The sequence below is a fragment of the Fonsecaea monophora genome (assembly GCF_001642475.1).
Source record: "Fonsecaea monophora strain CBS 269.37 chromosome Unknown Scaff5, whole genome shotgun sequence".
Classification (NCBI taxonomy): Eukaryota; Fungi; Ascomycota; class Eurotiomycetes; order Chaetothyriales; family Herpotrichiellaceae; genus Fonsecaea; species Fonsecaea monophora.
The window spans coordinates 409,976-428,097 of NW_019173936.1; the positions used below are offsets into that span (position 1 = coordinate 409,976).

General features: G+C 48.4%; 6 protein-coding genes across 6 annotated transcripts; 5 read left to right on the forward strand and 1 right to left on the reverse strand.

Moving 5' to 3' along the window:
• Positions 1-3,007: 3,007 nt before the first annotated feature.
• Positions 3,008-5,200, forward strand: AYO21_01396 (hypothetical protein; the record flags this gene model as incomplete). The annotated part of the gene is made up of 9 exons (XM_022651379.1): positions 3,008-3,157; positions 3,212-3,296; positions 3,430-3,539; positions 3,590-3,737; positions 3,792-4,031; positions 4,087-4,158; positions 4,448-4,738; positions 4,790-4,809; positions 4,874-5,200. The coding sequence occupies 9 exons, from the start codon at positions 3,008-3,010 to the stop codon at positions 5,198-5,200; spliced, it is 1,443 nt and encodes a 480-aa protein (XP_022516352.1).
• A 777-nt stretch (positions 5,201-5,977) lies between these two features.
• AYO21_01397 (hypothetical protein) lies at positions 5,978-7,840 on the forward strand (the record flags this gene model as incomplete). The annotated part of the gene is made up of 6 exons (XM_022651380.1): positions 5,978-6,037; positions 6,093-6,205; positions 6,254-6,583; positions 6,643-6,833; positions 6,887-7,434; positions 7,484-7,840. 6 exons carry the CDS (start codon positions 5,978-5,980, stop codon positions 7,838-7,840), a joined length of 1,599 nt encoding a protein of 532 aa, XP_022516353.1.
• A 212-nt stretch (positions 7,841-8,052) lies between these two features.
• AYO21_01398 (2,4-dienoyl-CoA reductase (NADPH2), variant) lies at positions 8,053-8,685 on the reverse strand (the record flags this gene model as incomplete). Its single annotated transcript, XM_022651381.1, has 1 exon — positions 8,053-8,685. The coding sequence occupies one exon, from the start codon at positions 8,683-8,685 to the stop codon at positions 8,053-8,055; it is 633 nt and encodes a 210-aa protein (XP_022516354.1).
• Positions 8,686-9,805: 1,120 nt separating this feature from the next.
• On the forward strand, positions 9,806-11,406 carry AYO21_01399 (hypothetical protein; the record flags this gene model as incomplete). Its single annotated transcript, XM_022651382.1, has 5 exons — positions 9,806-9,921; positions 10,089-10,204; positions 10,264-10,568; positions 10,620-10,700; positions 10,789-11,406. The coding sequence occupies 5 exons, from the start codon at positions 9,806-9,808 to the stop codon at positions 11,404-11,406; spliced, it is 1,236 nt and encodes a 411-aa protein (XP_022516355.1).
• A 344-nt stretch (positions 11,407-11,750) lies between these two features.
• Positions 11,751-12,182, forward strand: AYO21_01400 (hypothetical protein; the record flags this gene model as incomplete). Its single annotated transcript, XM_022651383.1, has 1 exon — positions 11,751-12,182. The coding sequence occupies one exon, from the start codon at positions 11,751-11,753 to the stop codon at positions 12,180-12,182; it is 432 nt and encodes a 143-aa protein (XP_022516356.1).
• Positions 12,183-13,840: 1,658 nt separating this feature from the next.
• AYO21_01401 (hypothetical protein) lies at positions 13,841-17,987 on the forward strand (the record flags this gene model as incomplete). Its single annotated transcript, XM_022651384.1, has 2 exons — positions 13,841-13,855; positions 16,455-17,987. The coding sequence occupies 2 exons, from the start codon at positions 13,841-13,843 to the stop codon at positions 17,985-17,987; spliced, it is 1,548 nt and encodes a 515-aa protein (XP_022516357.1).
• Between the last annotated feature and the right edge of the window lie 135 nt (positions 17,988-18,122).

Here is an 18,122-nt window from a genome sequence, read left to right on the forward strand (position 1 = left end):
ACAGTGGCTGCCCAAGGTGGGAGGGAAGGAGACTATGGCAAACATGACAAGAAAGGGCATGTCATGTCGCCTTGGGTAGAGACCCAGCAAGCGTTTACTTTTCGCGACCTTGCTGTTGTACAGTAGTTCCCACAATTCAATACGTAGTGCCTCGAACCCAATGCTGGCCGGCAGTCAGGCGCAGAGTTTGGTTCCCGAGTGATGCACCTCGGTTAACTTGCCGAGCCGGCTATGAATAGCCGGCTCGTCGAGTCTGGACACGGAAGGCCATGGGAGCAGAGGCGGCATAAGACAGGAATTGTTGCGGATGTAGGCCGTGGGTTACAGGCCTGTTGCATGTGCCCACGACGGCCGCACGAGCTGTAATTACCGTTGCCGTACCCCATTTGTCTCTCTAGTGCGAGTGCTTAGAACATTCTGATTGCTAAACCTTCTCCAGGTTAGCTTGACTTGCTATGATTGCCAAACACCAATACGTCTCCTTCATTTTCAAGACGCCTTTCACGAAGCTCATTGTTGGAGCCGACCCCAGGAAAATAAAGCCATGGCCACCCTCTCTACTCTACCTCTCTCTGGAGACCCCGTCTTTATTCGCCACTAACTCCCAGTTGAAAAAAAATCGCCCAAAAGGTCGTTGCTGAACGGTAGAGCTCCTTTTCTTCAACCTAGTTCGATTGCTCTACTAACTGCTGCTGCTATTGTTGCTCCTGGGACTTGCTCTACTCGCAGGATGAACTCATCTACACCAAACTCACCCTCACCGAGTGGACAGGCCATAACTCAGCAGTAAAGCGCTCAAGGCCCAGCTTTAAAAGGTCCAAGGAATAAGCCTCGCGCGACTCGTATGTGCGAATTTTAGGCATCGCAAAATCAAGGTCAGCGAATCCGGCCTAATATAGGAGAGATCTAAAGTGACTGCCGGTTTGAAATCGCGTCAGGGGTTTTCTTCTCAGGAGGAAGGAGACCGGAAACGATGAAGTTACGGTGGAGCTGATGGAAGAGAAAGCTACTGACCCCTACGACCTCCTAGCAGTGAGACCGCCTGCAGTGTCCGCTGTAACATCTCTGGTAATGGTGGCACTTTACCCGCCCGCATGGTAAGCCCAATAAAGGCAGGAGGTGGGCAATGGAAAACGCGGATAGAAAACACTCCAAATCACGAAGATAACCAGTATCAAGACAACGTGCACATGACGGGCGCTACATGTCACCTAAGAAAACACCATATTAATGTCAATGACATTCGTTCGCTGGGTAGTTCTAGATGCCTCGAAGGCTAGCCAACAGCAACCCCATACATTTGGACTTTTTGCCTTTTTCCGCGTGACTGTATCCGCAGTGATAAGTACGGCTGCATTTTTACGTGGGGTTCAAAAGGATTCCTTTTACATTGTTCGTAGGCGCGATTTGGTTTGGCTACAACAAGAGTGAGTGAGCTAAGTCGGGGATTCAAACGCGCCATCTTGCACTATTCATAGCGCATCATACAGGAGCAATTGTACGAGTCAGACTATGAGACCTGGCAATTCTTTGTCAAAACCCCAGCACGTGAGAACCCAATGCAGACAATCATAGATGAAGAAAAGTCCAATCGCGAACGTGCCTCTTTGCCATTTGCTAAACCATTTCTAGGGGTTCAGCGTAAAAAGTGATAAGGTAGAGAAGGTCACTCCGCTAATGAGAGAGATTCATCAACGATTGGACCACGAGCCGTTGCAGCAAAAGTTCCCCGAAACCAACTCTCGGTCCACGCTTCCTTTTGCCCTTTTTTTCAAATGAAGGGGTTTCAATCTACTTGATTTGTAGCTTCCTCCACCGCTAAATGAGTGCTCGTGCATAGTTTCCCCCGTTAGGCAGGCTGTAGATGGTGTGGGTGTGAAACCTATTGGGCTCCCCGTTGGTCAAGTAGATGCCTGAGTGATGATTGAACTCGATCAGGACAACCGGGCCCTGAATGCGATAGTAGAACGGGTCTTCGTCCCGAAAGAACCGATCCAGCAGAAGTACGTCTCGTGGAGGGTCTACGGGAAATCCCGTTCGTATGACTGGAAGCGGACAAAAGTGTTGTAGCCTTTTATTTCAAAACTCGGGGAGAGGGCCTCCGGGAACTCATTGCAAAAACCCACTTAGCCCCGACTTGACGTTCTTAATTCGATATATTGAGTGCCCAGCTCTATTGTGGTGACGGCGTTTGCATTTATTATCCTACTTTGATACCCATTACCGCTTCTTGGACGGTGGTTTTACGAAGTATGATTGTGGATTATAAAACTCATTTCGCGGAGAGGAATTCGAAGCCGTTTTATCGATGATCTTGGAATGCGTTAGGCTGAACAACGGTCGTCAGACGGGATCTTTAGAAGTTATGCTTTAGCCCCCAGTTGAGTCGCGGCTCGACAGACACAAAGGCGGTGCTGAGGTATGCCAAAAAGACTTTCGGGCCGCGGCTTGCCTCTTTAGGACGGTGGTTGCAGATCGACTAAATGCATAAGCCTTACATGTTTGCGGATCATGACCCCCGCGTCAAAACCTGGAGGCTGTGGAGGCCCCATACTTCGCTTTGCAGACCGGCTGAGGATATGGCGGTGTAACTTTCCTAGTGTGATCAGATGTAAGTACGCCTGTGATTTGCTGATTGGCCAAGGGTGGCCAACAAGGGAAAATCTGTAACAAGATTGCAGACAGACCCCATACAATTTGGGCTGAGGAAGGGAATGATTTGGTTTTCTTTCTCTCAAGAGGATCGGACAAAGACGAAAGAATGTCCGGACATTCTTACCGCCGTCATTCAAGTCTATAAAGTAAAAGTCTCCTCAAATCTCCGTGATGGTTGGCCCCTTCAGTTATTCCACCTCTTTTTCGGATCACGAAAGGATCAACTACAGCACCATCTACCCCGGTCCTTCACTTACTTCCACTCCAAGCAGTACTTCTAGTCTTATCTAGGCGAGCTATTCTTGGACATCATACCTGAGTGTCAACTATCAGCCGTCCAGGTCTTCAAACAATGTCACAACGTGTGGAAGACCAAATCGCTGGCGTACAAGACGACAGCTATAAAAGCCCGGTTCATCAAGAACATGGGGGCAGTTCGACTCTTATACGAGAGCCTTTGCGCGCAAACTATTGGAATTTACGATTCATCGTCGTTTTTATTGTAAGAGCATCACCTTGCATGGTTTTACAATAATTGTCTAATGGAAATGACCAGTCTATCTCTTTTGGATTCAATGCCGCCATGCTTGCAACATCAACAAGTTGGAATTCTCTCTCGACTGGGATCCCAGAAACCCTTGGTAGGCATATCTAACGTGCACTTGACAACCGATTATCAGCATTGACCACAATTCTAGGAGCAAGTCCTTCTCTTGCATGGGGATATCCTACCCTTATTTTCTCCCAGGCTTTAAGCTCTGTTCTTTTTGGTAGACTCGGATTTTGTTGGTCGACGCTGGATTTTCGTCATTGCCAATCTTATTGCTTTTGTTGGGTTCATCGCAGTTGGACGAGCTTCCACTCAATCGACGATAGTAGGACTGGTAAGCTAACGAGGGTATCAACATTGTCGCTGCTATTAATCCAAAGAAAGGGTGTCCTGGTCGGCATCGGGACTGGCGTGCAGATTATCGGACCGTTTCTGGCACTGGCGGACATGGTTCCTGCTCACGAGCGCTTCACGATCGTAGGGGCTTGCATATGTTTGTTGGCTCCAATCTATGCAATGCATTCTGCCATTGGTCAGTATTGATCGAGTTCTTAACTTGTCAAGCTAATCTGGTTTTATCACACAGCCCAAGCGTTACTCGAGAAAGCCGCCGATGGCTGGCGCTGGACGTATTCTATTAATGCAATATTTTCGTTCGCAGCCTTCCTCGGACTGCTGTTCTTTTATCACCCTCTCTCCTACCGGCAGCTGCATGACAACCCAGAGTGGGAACACCACAAGCAGAAGGATTGGACTGGGTTGATTGCTTTGGCAACACTGCTCGGGGTCTTGACTTATTTTCTTCTCTGGGGACAGACCATTTATGGTAAGTTGCGGTGTTTTGGTACACTCGTTACTAAAGATACTGATATCTTTACCAGCGTGGAAAAGCGCACAGATGATTGCTTTGGTCACGATATCAGGTGTGGCTCTCACCCTGTTCTTAGTATATGGTAAGCAAAATCGTCGATACATCAGGCCCATCGGTAACACCAGTCAGAATCCTTTCGAGGAAATGACCACGCCGCATTCCCTCCATACATACTCCGAAACTGGACGATACTGTCGCAAATAGCCGTCGCGAGCCTCACCTCACTTTTTCTCTGTCTCTTGCCAAGTACTTTTGCGCTTCTATATGGAACTGTCTTCCAAGAGCAAGGCATGCAGGCGGCATGGGATGCGGTACGTCAATCCTGATCTGAAAAAGTGCACAGCTAACGGGACAGTCAACATGGTCCGCAGGGCTGGTGGGTGGCTGGATTGCAGCTGCAATTGCTCTGGTCCGGCCTAAATTCGTGAAGTGGCATCTTCTGTTCGGTGTTGTGTTTCTGATGGTGTTCCTCTCGGCTTCGGCCACCCTCAATCCTACTCGACACCGATCGTCTTTGGCATTCCTCACTCTTATAGGCTTCGGCGAAGGCTATTGTATGCTTGTCAGCTACGTTACAGGGCCTCTAGCGGCTCACAAGCGTGACATGGGGCTTGTTGCTGGACTCATATCCGGGTTTCGCAGTCTCTTTTATGGTGTCCTTGGTGAGTATCTCCCCCTATCATTCCATTCTAGCCCGCTGATAATCGCCTTAGGTTGTGTTTTCATGGCTATTGTAAGTTTTGTTTTCTCTTCCAGTCAGAGACGAGGCACAGGCAGGGCACTGACAGAACTTGTAGTTTGAGCCACGGCTCCAAAGAAGAATGGTTACCAATGTCACTGAGGTGGTCTTAGCTGATGGACTTCCTCAGACATCACTAGTTCCACTCTTCAGTGCTATCCAGGCTGCTTTGACATCTGGTGATTCTTCAGGATTGCTTAAAGTCTCAGGAGTCACCTTGCCTATGGTGGCGGATGTATTTGGGGGTGTAGCCAGAGCTGCTGCAAATGCCTGGCGCTTTATCTTTGAACTTGGAAACATCTACTTTATTTTAGTTATCATCTTGGCCCTGCTCTCAGCCGACACAGACAAACTCTTATCCAAGAAAGATAGAGGCTCGTCTTAGCCGGTCTGTGCCGTTTGCTCTGGATGAATCAATCAGACGGGCAAGGAAGTGTTACTCGACATCAATGAGGGAAGGCACGGCAAAGGATGAGGAATATTCATCTTACAGGCCGTGATATTGAGCTTTGATTATTTGGATTTATAGGGCCAGGCATCATTGGAAACACTTGCACAGAGCTTCCGAACTTATGAAGACCCAAGAGCTCAGGAGAATCGAGATAAGGGAAGCTAGAGCAACGTCCTTGATACAACGCGTATCAGATCTTAAGAAGTAACTTGCCCAAAAATGATGCTGGGCAGTAAATACGGATGTGTCCTTGATTTCCATCAAAGATGCGACTTGCGTGGTCTTCCTGTGCCACCCGGGAAAGCACTATGCTTGGAGTCTGTTGATGAGGTCCGAGATCACTCAAGTATGACTAGTCAGATCTTGCGTTAGACCTTAGCTACATTGGGTATGCCACGGCTCGCAGATAGAACTACCAAGCTTCTGTTGCCGAGACGATGTGGGGCAAGTATGAAATTTAATGCATGACAAGTACGGAGTACTCGGTACCTTCCCACGTTCCCCCGGACCGAAGAACTAGTGGAGCCCCCAGTCTCTCCACAGTTCCTCCTCCAAGCCGACAGCGCATATCCAGACCTACGAAAGTCAAGGACTGCATTTAAAGAGTAACACCCCTGTCTGAAGTCTACAGAAACACGCAGAGTAACGAATTATCCCACCATACTGGATTACATAATTCAAATGATTGTCCCCATTTCCAATATCAAAGCAATGGTTGAGCAGCTCTCACAAATTTCGGGAACCCGAGCATGCGTTTTAACGCTTATTTCTGTATGCTCGACGTATCTCGCTATATGTCCCCAAAAAGCTTACCGATTCTGATCAGGTGCTCGTGTTTATCATTTCCAAGGCCACCTACAACCTGTACTTCCATCCTTTGGCAAAATACCCGGGTCCTAAGCTTGCAGCGGTGTCGGAGATATGGTTTGCTCGAATCTGGTGAGATATCCCGCCCACCTGGCCAGGATGCGAGCCAACACTCGACAGGATAAATGGATCTCTTGCTCGTTCACTCCAGGAAGCTCACGCAAAGTACGGCGACATTGTCCGAATAGCTCCTAATGACCTCGATTTTGTCTCTGTGCAGGCCTTTCGAGATATCCACGGTCACGCGAGCAAGAAAGACTCAGCCGTCTTTTCAAAATCCGAGATGTACGATTCTTTTGACCCTGTGCCTGCCTTTGCGACAATGCGAGACCCTAAGCAACATGCCGAGGGAAGGCGCAAATTTGCCCACGCCTTCAGCGCGACCTCCCTATCAAGACAGAGCGAATACATCATGAAATATATTGATACTTTCATGAGGCAGATCGCCAAGTACGGCCAGGCAGAGGAAGGGATTGAAATTACCCAAGCAAGTTGACCGCTCTTGACAGCCCTTCTTTAGTCCTTATCCTCCTAAAGGCATGGCGCGTGAAACACGAGCTTTGCAATTTCCGGCTCCATATCCAAATTCTTGAGCACGGGCGAATTGTGGAATCTAACAGACTACAGTGGTTGAACTGGTTGACCTTTGACATCGTCGGTGACCTCGCCTTTGGAGATTCCTTTGGAGCAGTTGAGCAAGGTTCACATGTCTCCTGTCGTGCTCCGAGGCTTTTTGAAACTAACGTCGATTAGCGACACCAAGTCCTGAAATTGACCGCATCATCAACATCTTCTTCACTGGCTCCCTTGGGGAAGTGTTCCGCCGTGTGCCATTGGCAAAGCTTTTTGCACCTTTTATGCCATCAGTCCGCAAGCTGTTTAAAGATTATAATGCCCACCTCGACTTCGCTCTTCAGAAAGTAAGAAAACGAATAGCAAGAGGAAATGACCGCGACGACTTTTTCGGGCACATCATTGGAGATGATTCCAATAAACCGAACGAACTATGGCTTCGAGCTGAGGCTGAGATTCTACTGGCGGCTGGCACTGACACCACTGCAACCTCGATCGGTGGCATGACATACTACCTTTTACAAGCACCCAAAACTCTGGAGATTCTGCAGAAAGAGATCAGAACTACTTTCACTGACCATAGCGAGATAGATGAGTTGTCCACGCAGAAGCTTCCGTATTTGAACGCCGTGATCGAAGAAGCACTGCGACTTACTCCTCCATTACCAATTAACCTGCCACGGACATCTCCCGGGGGACTTGTTGACGGAGATTTCATACCCAAAGGCGTGAGTAGGGCCTCGACGCCCTCAATGCTCGTATCTGACCATATTTTAGACCACTGTTACCACTCACCAGTACACAATGCACCGCCACCCAAAATACTGGACCGAGCCCGACGAATTTCATCCCGAGCGCTTTCTTCCGTTATCCCACCCGTTGTATGATACGAAATTTCGCAACGATAACTTGGAGGCATCAAAACCGTTCTTGACCGGACGTCATACTTGCATCGGCAGAAACCTGGCATACCTGGAACTGAGAATTATCTTGTCCAAACTGGTGTTTCTTTTTGACTGGGAAGCCACGTCAACACTAGGGCCTGGTAAGGATATTGACTGGAAAAGGGATTTGAGCGCAAAATTCATGTGGGTGAAACCGCCACTTCGAGTTAGATATATCCCGCGTTCATAGGACATGCACTGTGTGCCACGAGGACAGAGCAGACTGTTCTTTGCGCGAGGAATATTCCTTGACCAAATCCTAGCATGATATCGCTACTGTACACAATACATGCAGAGAGATGAGTGATGCATGTAAGCCATCTTTCGACAGTCGTCATCACACCGCAAATGCAGATAGACAATGGGACCAGTATTTACTATTGGACCGTTCTTGTGATTGTCTCAGATCTTGGAAGCCCTGTGCTGTCTGGACCGTCCGACTGTACTCGATATATCTGAATCAGGCATGACCGAGTCTGGGTATGGATAGTCACGTCCAGGACCATACCCTACCCTCCAGGAGGCACCGTCGACAACCAAAACCTCTCCGTTCACATAATTTGCGGCGTCACTGAACAGAAACACTGTTGCATCTGCAATATCCTTGACGACACCCCAGCGGCCGAGAGGCAAACTTTTCCACGGTTGTTGACCGGGCGACCACCCCTTGACCAAACGACTAAAGCCTTCAGTATCTCCAATCGGACCTGGTGCAATGACATTAGAGGTAATGCCGAGAGGTCCATACTCAATTGCGATGCTGGCGCTGAGAGCGTCGACACCAGCTTTGGCGACGTTGACATGACTCTGAAGGGGAATACCCGTATAGTGGTTGGTTGCGCTGACAAAGATTATTCGCCCCGACGGTCCGGAGGCTGAGTGACGCTTAGTACTTTCCAACAGGTAAGGTAGGCAGGCCTTGGTGACATTGAAGGAGCCTTGGACATCGATCTCTTGCACCGTCTTGAATGCGTTGACACTCAAAGAATTGAGAGGAGCGAGGAAATTGCCTGCTGCTCCAGCACTGAAAGCCATCTTGTCTTAGCCTCGTTGCAACTGATCCCGAAACTCATCTTTCCGACTCACATGAGAAAATCGACCCCTCCAAGTTCTCGAGCGCAGCTTGCTAAAGCCCGTTCAAGATCCACAAGGTTTCGTACATCAACGCCGCCGATTCCTAGGACATTTGAGCCCGACCGCACACCAGCGATATCCTTGGCCACAGCGTTCGTCTTCTTGTCGTTGCGACCAACGATGCATGCGTTCGCACCTAGGGCTACCAAAGCCCTCACCTGAGCAGAACAGATGCTGCCATTCCCGCCAGTACAGAACACCACCTTCCCATCTGGCACGACGGTCAATCAGTTAGCTTCCCCAATTTGACAGTCCCATGGGCTGACACGATAGGCCAAGAGGCGCAAGGATGGGTGGCTTGATTACCAAAAATTCCGTCTCTCCAGACTTGGCTAACAATGCCAGACCTTTCACGAGACATGTTACCCTCTCCTGTGCGCTGTTTCCGACCACAAGAACTCTGTAGGAGCAACCTGGAGCTGCCAAATGGAAATTTAACCTCTACTGTATGTACGAGATCGTGCCACTCAACATGAGTCGATGTGAGCAATCACGTGGGGCCTCTTAGACTATACTATAGCTAGCAGCCGCGGTTTTTGTTTAAATTAGGCTTGCCGGGACGGCCAATCATTCATTCCTTTGCCGTCGGGCCGGCGGCATTTTTTCTATCCGGGAGGACTCCTTAAGCTCACAGCGTGTACTCCGCACTCCGTATCTCTACCCTCAAATTATATACCGCGGCTTCCTTTTTTATCTACAGGTGGTAGTTCGTGGTTTCGAATGGACCGGCCACCTACGGAGATGATGGATGACTGGGGCGTTGCCAAAGCCAGACAATCTAAGCCCTTGTCATTCATTCGGGCTCGAGTAGGGCCTGATCGCTCCTCACGAAAGCGTGCCCCGGTTGCGTGTAGAGCCTGCCACACACGCAAAATCAGATGCGATTTGAGTCAGCACGGGCCTCCTTGTTGGAACTGCCGACAAGATGGAAAAGATTGCATGCTGCCTTCACCTAGGTTTGACCTCCCAACCCAATCCTTGAGATGCCGGCCCGCTCTTTCCTCCCGAGAGCCCAACAATCATGCCGACCTTGCCCTATGTTTTCCTCGCCATCTCCTACAGAGATCTGACGTCTCCCAAAGAACAACCCTCGCGCGACGTCGAGCACGGCAAAGCGGCAGCAATGCAATTTCGCCCGTAAATCAAACGTCTCAGGATTCATTCCCTGCGGGATGTCCTTTCCCTACAGCCGTTCCAGCTTCAGTCCCAGCATCACAATCCAAAGGACGGCACCAGAATGATTCTGTAGAACGATGTTCTCCCGAGCTCTACTCAGATTTGGATCAGAATGTCCTTCATGGCAGCTCAAGTCATGACCAAGCAGGCGAAGACGACGATCCAGGCGATAATGGCACTGTCTACAGAGATGTTTTGTTGGACACTAAGAAGCCATATTGTTATACGGATCCACTGTATCTTGGTGAGTTGTCCGTGCTGAGTTTCATACTGTGCGTACTCACGACATGTGTCGTCGCGCAGGTGACGCAAATGTTCTATCTCTTGTGCTGGATATCTGCCAACACCCTCGCCCTTCTCATTACATGGTTCCACGTGGAGCTACGCGCCCACTCTCGCCGGAAGAAAGTACTTTCATCGAGGCCGGAGGTTGCTACTCCTTCCCGGACAAAGAAATCTGTGAAAGGTTGACGCAGGCATACTTTAAGCATATCCACCCTAACCTACCTATCATGGAAGCGGGTCGCTTTATTGCACGATTTCGTGATCGAGGCACAGATGGACTTAATCTGCTTCTTATGTGGAGTATGTTCTTTGCTGCATCAAGTGTATGAAGACCTCGCCAAATCGAAAGCAATCTGATCCTAATCATTATCTAGTTTGCCGATGAGAATCTAGTGAAAGGAGCCGGTTACATTTCCCGCAAAGCCATGAAGCGGGCTTTCTTCAAACGAGCAAAGGTACGACTACGATCCCCCTATCATCCCTCAAGATTATCTATCCTTATCAGACACAAGAATAACTCATGATATATTGCCTTGCCTTCAGATTCTCTACGATATTGATTATGAGAGAGATAAGATCATTCTCATTCAATCTGTGATCCTCTTGAGTCACTGGTTTGTTGATTCGGAAGATCGAAATGGACCTTGGTACTGGATTGGAATCGCCATTAGTCTTGCCCATACCATGGGGCTGCATCGATCCTTGAAACATCCGAGCCAGACGGACACCAGGGATCCAGGCATACACCAAAGCTTATGGCGCTCGATATGGTGGTCATGCTATTTTCGCGAAGTCTGGATCTCATATGGTATGGGACGACCTATGAGGATACATTCAAATGATGTCGATGTCCCTATGCCAACGGTCGATGATATAATGCGTCTTAGCACCGTTGAGGACAGACCGGAGCTCCAAGAATACCTGCCGCGAGATATGTCTTCCCTTGCCGTGTGCTGGATTAAACATCTCCATATTGCAATTTGTATCTCGAAAATTCAGTATGTCCATTATGAGCCGACGAAGGAAAACCCAACGACGACGGATATCGCTAAGCACGAACATGAACTCCTTCAATGCTTCGGAGCGCACAGGATTTCAGACCCGACAGCCAGCATGGAACTGCAGTTGGCTACTCTCCAGATTGCAGTCACTGAACAGTAATGACCCGCATCCTTGTCCTTGTTGCGGTTTGGCAGGAGTAGTGGGAACTGACCAATGTTTTGAAGGGCGGTTCTCGCAACACTTTACCGTCCCTACATATTTTCTCGACCGACAGACCTAAATCCAGATCAGTATCAGACATGGCGTTCAACGGCATTGGACAAGCTTGTCACAGCGGCTTCAACCGCGCATGGATCCCTCGTGAAGCTGAGTCAACTAGGCCTCATCAATCAGTGCCAATCATTGATGTAAGTACTATGTATCCTGGTCAAGAGATGAGTAGTGTCTGGCTCGTTCGCGCTTGGGCTACCTATGGCTGACCGGAAATTAGTGTATGCGCCATCATGCCAATTATGCAGGTGTACCTATATGGGATCACGTCTTCCGACAAGCTAATACGTCGAATCAACACCCATCAACTACACAGCTGCTTGGAAATACTATCTGCACTTCGGAAGACCTTTTGGCATGCCGGCTGGGTTTATCACATCTTCGTTACAGCACAACGGAAGATCTGGAACAAGCTTGCCCACACGTCCGCCGACGACAACCAGTGCGCCAGGGCAGTTATTCCTACTCGTCTATCGACCCCGCTACGCGCAGTTACTGCAGCCTTGCCTCCTGAAGCCTCGGTGCCTGAATTCGAAGCATTGGGACTCCTTGACCTCGAAGGAAGCACTACTAGCCCGGAATTTTCAGCCAATTTCTTTTTCCCTTCAGATGAGAGTCTATTTGAGTTAAATCTGGACTCTCATAACAGTAATGCCACGTGGTAAGTTGCGGGCGGTTCTGCTTTTTTTGTAGACCAACATCAGCAGCCTTCTGAGCTTACTAATCATACATACTAGTAGTGGCCTCTTTGATAACGCCTGGGACCTCGAAACGATTCAGTACGCTTCCAAGTGAGGTACAGTACAGACTTCTATAGTTGGTATCAGACCGGTCTGGATTCATTCAGTCTGATCTATCGAGGCCATCACCACATCAGTTCACACCATGACCTGAGAGATTAGTCGCTTTGGATCAACTTCCATACCAAACACGGCCACACTAACATGGTCGAAGATTCGTCCGTCATTTGATCAATCAAATACCAACGGCGTTGGAGGAGCAACAGGAGAGAAGCAATGGACTAAAGACAACTGGATTGGGAACCAGATTGGAAATACTCCCGATCCTATGTAATGACAAGTCTCTCAAGACTGATCCGTAGGTACCACGACCTCACATACCGGAGCTCACGTCTGATCTGGGGCGAGAGAGAGTGTAGTTGGTAGCCAGGGTGCACTCCTCCTTACATGAAGATCAGCACTCCCTTGGCACGGCAGAAGAAGTATAAAAGGGCCGTTTAAAGAGGCCAACGCCGCCACATCACCAACTAAGCCCTCTTCCTCGATCCTAATCTCCCTCTTCGCCTTGAAAGTTATGTGGGAACACGCTGTCGAGAGCAGACCTGGCATTCTGCCACAGCTGAAGAGAAACGACCTCGAAGTCAGGAAGAATGTAGTTTCCGATCGGTCTCCCTCTCTTTAGAAGGATCCAGGACTTTATCATCGCCTTCCTAGTAGGAAGCTTTTAAGAGACTTTCATGTGCTATAATTTACCTCTTCTCTTACGTTGACGTCTTTTACTACGTTAATTAACTGAGCCTGGAGGCGTACGCTACGCTCTGAGTAAACGTATAGGTATATACTAATATCAGGAATGCCTTATTAGAGATAGGTAGTACTCAGCGATAGATCGATTCTATAGTAATAAGTATCCCATTACGTATAGTAGTAATAAGACTCGAAGAATAAGAAAAGGATACTTATTACGAGATGCTTTACACGTGAGGTATCCTAAGTAAACCCGAGGTAGTTTACTTAGTAATATAGTAGTAGAACGGTATAGTAGAGACGAAACTAAGAGTATAGTATACGGAACTATACGTAAAGTACTTAACCGAGAGGAACTCGATTATTTATGAACGAGGTTAACTACGAGGAGAAACTATAAAACTATCTTAACTTATATATGTGATGGGTTGAACCCAGAAGGAGGCTCTATTCCTCCTTCTCTCTCCTCAGATTTATCCTCCTTATTACTAGGTTAGCTAGCTAGTTGTAGAACTCTTTCTAAACCCTCACAATATAGAAAGGAAACTCGTTAGTACTCTCTATAGCTCTATTCAGCCTTAAGAGTATAATAGAGTAGGTAGCTCTCTATGGCTCTGTTCAGCCTTGAGAGTACGATAGAGTAGGTTACGTGTCCGCGTACGTGGCTCCCCGCTTCTTACGTTACTGCTCCGGTACACCTTCTCCCTCGTTACCTTAGGATGGCCTCTCTCATGGCCTATTCGTAACACTTACCTCGGATTAAGTAGCTTTTACTACCTAATATTATAGATATCGGGCGCGGAGGCGTTAACGGCGGAGGCTCTATCGTAGCTAAGATGACTAAGATTATCGTAAGTAGGGGGGACGAGAGGAGCGTACGGCCTAAACCTTTCTACCGGCCGTCATACGGGTTATTCTACGTAGCGCTAATATACTGCGTCCGGTAGGTATATAAAGGAGCCCCGGGCTCCCTTAAGAGCGATTCCGAACCCCCCTCTAGGATAGCGCCGTTTAGGTCATTAGTTCTACGCCTATCGAGCCTATATAAAGGCGGTAAGCTAACTATAAGCTACCCCGAGGGCTATAATAAGACGTATAACTAGGAGATGACGTAAGAAAGCGAGGCCTTATATTAGGCCGCTTTTTCCAGCGACTACGATCTAGTAGTCTCGGGAGACGTCGTAATACTAGAGTATAAGCTATACTACGAGCTACGAGCCTATAGTGAAGAAGACTCTCTCTCCGGACTAAGCTCCGGAACGGCGCTAGTAAACATTCTAAGCCTTATGTCGTACGATATCCTATAAAGTCTACTCGTTAAGTCGTAATAGATACCGAAGGGTAAGTCTAAATACCCTAATACTATTCCTAGTAATAGTCTAACTAGATAAAGACGAGTTTCGCTAATAAGTAATTAGCGTATAGGCGGAAAACTAGGCATCTACTACGTTTACGTATACCCGACGACGGTTTTAAAGGTCCTAGAAATTAGAAAGGGAGCCCGTATAAATTATAAGTACGGTGACTACGAAGACGAAAATCTACCGGAAAGAGAAACCCTCCCTAGCGATAAAATTACCGCTCTTAAGGGAACCGACTTATTAGCCTTCGCTACCCTTCGTTATCTTAACCTCGACGTTAGACTAGCGCCGGTTATCCCGGAGCCTCCTAAAATATCCTCGTTTAAGTACTACGAAGGCGATTATTTCCCGCTTAAGATGACCGATAGCGAAAATAGTATAGTAATGATATTACGGGCTGCTCACGATAATGCGGAGGAGCTTATAGAACGACTAGGTGATAAACTAGACGATGTCGTATAGGTTAACGAGCTATATTAGCGACGCTTAGCCTAGATGCATTACGTAAGTCCGCCTACTAACCCCCCCCCTCCTTTTCTTTTTTTCCTCCCTTTCCCCTTAGCTAACGAGATCGCTTTTTATAAGAAGGGAAGGATGTAATGACTGATTAACCCTACTATTAGATTTACGGAGATAAGGCCGAGCCGCCTGATATTATGTTCTACCGTATGGCTCTAATCGCCGTAATCCCTCCGGCCTCCGATCGCTTCAGGAAGATAAAGAAATAAAAGAAGTAAAGAGGATGACGATTATTAACTTCTAGTTCTTTTAACGATGAATCGGACGCCCGAGAGATACACGTCTAGGGGAGTCGTGATAAAATTAGTGGTGCCTAGCGGCATCATCAGGTAATAACTAAAGTTACCGTAGGTAGTAACACGGATTTCTTACGGGGAAAGTAGCCATGTACCTAGTACGGTGGGGGTCTCAGATTCTCTTTTCTTTACCGGCGCGCGGGACGCGTCCGCCTTGCCGGGCAGTTATTGATGATGTCTCTAGTTGTTTAGGAACACTACGAACCTTGCTGATATCGACGGATGGGGTTTTTTCAACTGAGAAAGACTCCATGCTGTCACTTCCGAGGATACGACTCGAATTCTTCGGGAATATTGCTCAATGAGAGTTGGGGCAGTGTGGCGGAATGAACGCCGTGATTGTCTCCAAGTTTCCAGTGTTCGAGATATCATTCACACCATTGGGATGGTGTAGATACTGCAGTACATCCATGAGAGGGAAGAAGATGTTGCGGCAATCAATATGTACCTCTTTGATCCGGTACGCCACGATTTGATACCCAATAGATGATATCGCCCTCCTGATGTTACAGTCCACAGGGTCAAGATCAGACTCAAGTGATTCAGCTAGAGGAGACCGGGAAAACTTAACTGTGGAAGAAGACACCGCACTCGTTCAGATCATCGAATGGCCCCATCCGGTCAAACGGATGCATTTGTACCACCTTCCTGTTACCTGAAAATGAGTTGGACTTTCGTTGGCGGATATCTCAGTTTATCGGACATCTGCTTGGCTCCGACACGGTTCCTGACCCGGTATATATGTTTGATCAGTTCTTAGCAAGAATATTGACTGATATATACTGCCTACAAACCTAAGGCTTTCTTCCTTATTTCTCATATGCTTTGGATACCACCTGGAGGAACACTAGATATCCGATACAATCTACCATCCTTTGGCCCTGGCACATCACGCGAGGGCTCACTTTCTGTCTTCTCAGTCTCCATCTAGCAAACTCGTCAAAAAGATCCTGGAAATGATCTTTACAAAAATGGTACTCCGTCACCGAAGCCTGGTTACCGTTCCCATTATTACAACCACGTTTGCACTCATCTTACTCGGATCGATTCCAGCACAGTTCTCCTCCTCTAACCCGCTGCATCTACAAACGCCGTATGGCTCTATCCTTGGTCGTTATGAGACATCCCCATTTGGCACAGCTCGTGCTTTCTTTGGCATCCCTTTCGCACTACCGCCGACTGGAAACAGGCGATTTACCTACCCTGAGCCATATAATTCTACGTAGCATAACGAGTTTATCAATGGCACCCAGCCGTCCTCTCTTTGTTTCCAGTCGCCCTCAGCCTCATACGGTCCTTATCTCGGAGCAGAAGATTGCCTTTACGTGGACATATGGGTGCCGACAAATTCTACTGCAGATGAAAAGCTACCCGTTTTGGTCGAAATTCCAGGAGGTGGATACGTGGAAACGTCGTTTGCTGCAGGAGCAGATGTGGTTTCTCTTACTGAGGCTGTGGTATACGTCTTCATCCATTACCGCGTGAATATCTTTGGGTTCTTATCGACTACGGGACTTTCCCAGGAAACATCCCCATATCTTTCAAGCGGTAACTACGGACTGGCTGATTGGACACTGGGTTTACAATGGGTTCACGACAATATTGATCTATTCGGCGGAGATCCCAACCGGGTGACCGTCCACGGCTCCAGCGCCGGAGCATGGGCAATGAGCCTAGTACAGGTCACCCCCAAAACGAAAGGCTTGTTCCAACAAATTATGGTGGAAAGTGGCGGAAGTGACCAATCCATCACAGTCAGCAGCTTGGAGAAAAAGGAGGTGCTAGGCCAGACACTGGCATCCGCGGCTGGCTGTCCATGGAACGAAACATCGGACCCGGACTACGCACTGCAAAACGCTTGCCTAAGGAACGCCAGTATTATCGATCTTATGGAGGCGTTCATTCCTCAGGACACCTTCCTGTGGTATGACGAACATGCATTGTTTCCAGCACCGGATGGTTGGTGGCTACCGGATTATCCGCAGACACTCTATGACAGTGGCGCTTTTCATCAAGTTCCCATCCTGGCTGGCTCTGCTATGGACGAAATGAACCTCATTCAGTTTCTGCCGTATTTGAATGTTTCTGGCCAATGGTTGTATAATGCAACAGCATGGGAGGATGTCGCTGGGTGGTGCAAAAACTTCACTTCCAAGTGCGGTGTCAACGTTTCTGCCACCGGCGCTCTCAACGATTACTATCTCGATCCAAATCGCACGTTCGACGTGCGTGTGAACCGCAACTCCACTGACGGTGTGGGCACCAACATGGGTCCTTATGCTGCTATGGTGGAAATTAGCAGCGGGGTTATTTTTCAATGCCCTGTGCGGCGTAATCTGCGCCATCAAGCTTCAGCTGGCCAACCTGCTTTCGGATATACCTTTGGATATCGGTCCCCCAACGCTGCTGGTGGTGTGGCCGCTTTTGCCGAACACGGTTCGCAGTTAGGTCTGGGGTTCGACCCCCTTGCTCCTTACCTGACCAACACAAGAGACGAGTTCATAGCTCATACCATGCAACAGTACTGGGCTTCGTTCGTCATCAACGGGTATCCGAACAATTTCACGGGCATTGATTTCTCCTTCGGGGTCAATCAAACACTTCCTCGCTGGCCAAGTCAGACAGAGGCAGGTGACACTGTGCTCCGTATCGGTAACCACGACGTCATGCAAGATTCTACTATCGACACGGTAACAGGAGCGTACGCCTACTGCGACCTTCAGGATGCAGTCATTCCCTCCTATACCTACAGACCGAATTGTGCCCCCGGCTATTCGCTCACAAATGACTTCAAGGGCTGCGCGTAATGATATCTCTTTGCTGCTCTACACAATAACACAAAGGCTCCGTATCTGGGAAAAGCCCGGGGCTGAAACAGAGCCAGTACGGCACGGCAGTGGACCTGTCTGGCTCTGAGGGATCGACCAGAGATCAAAGAGACC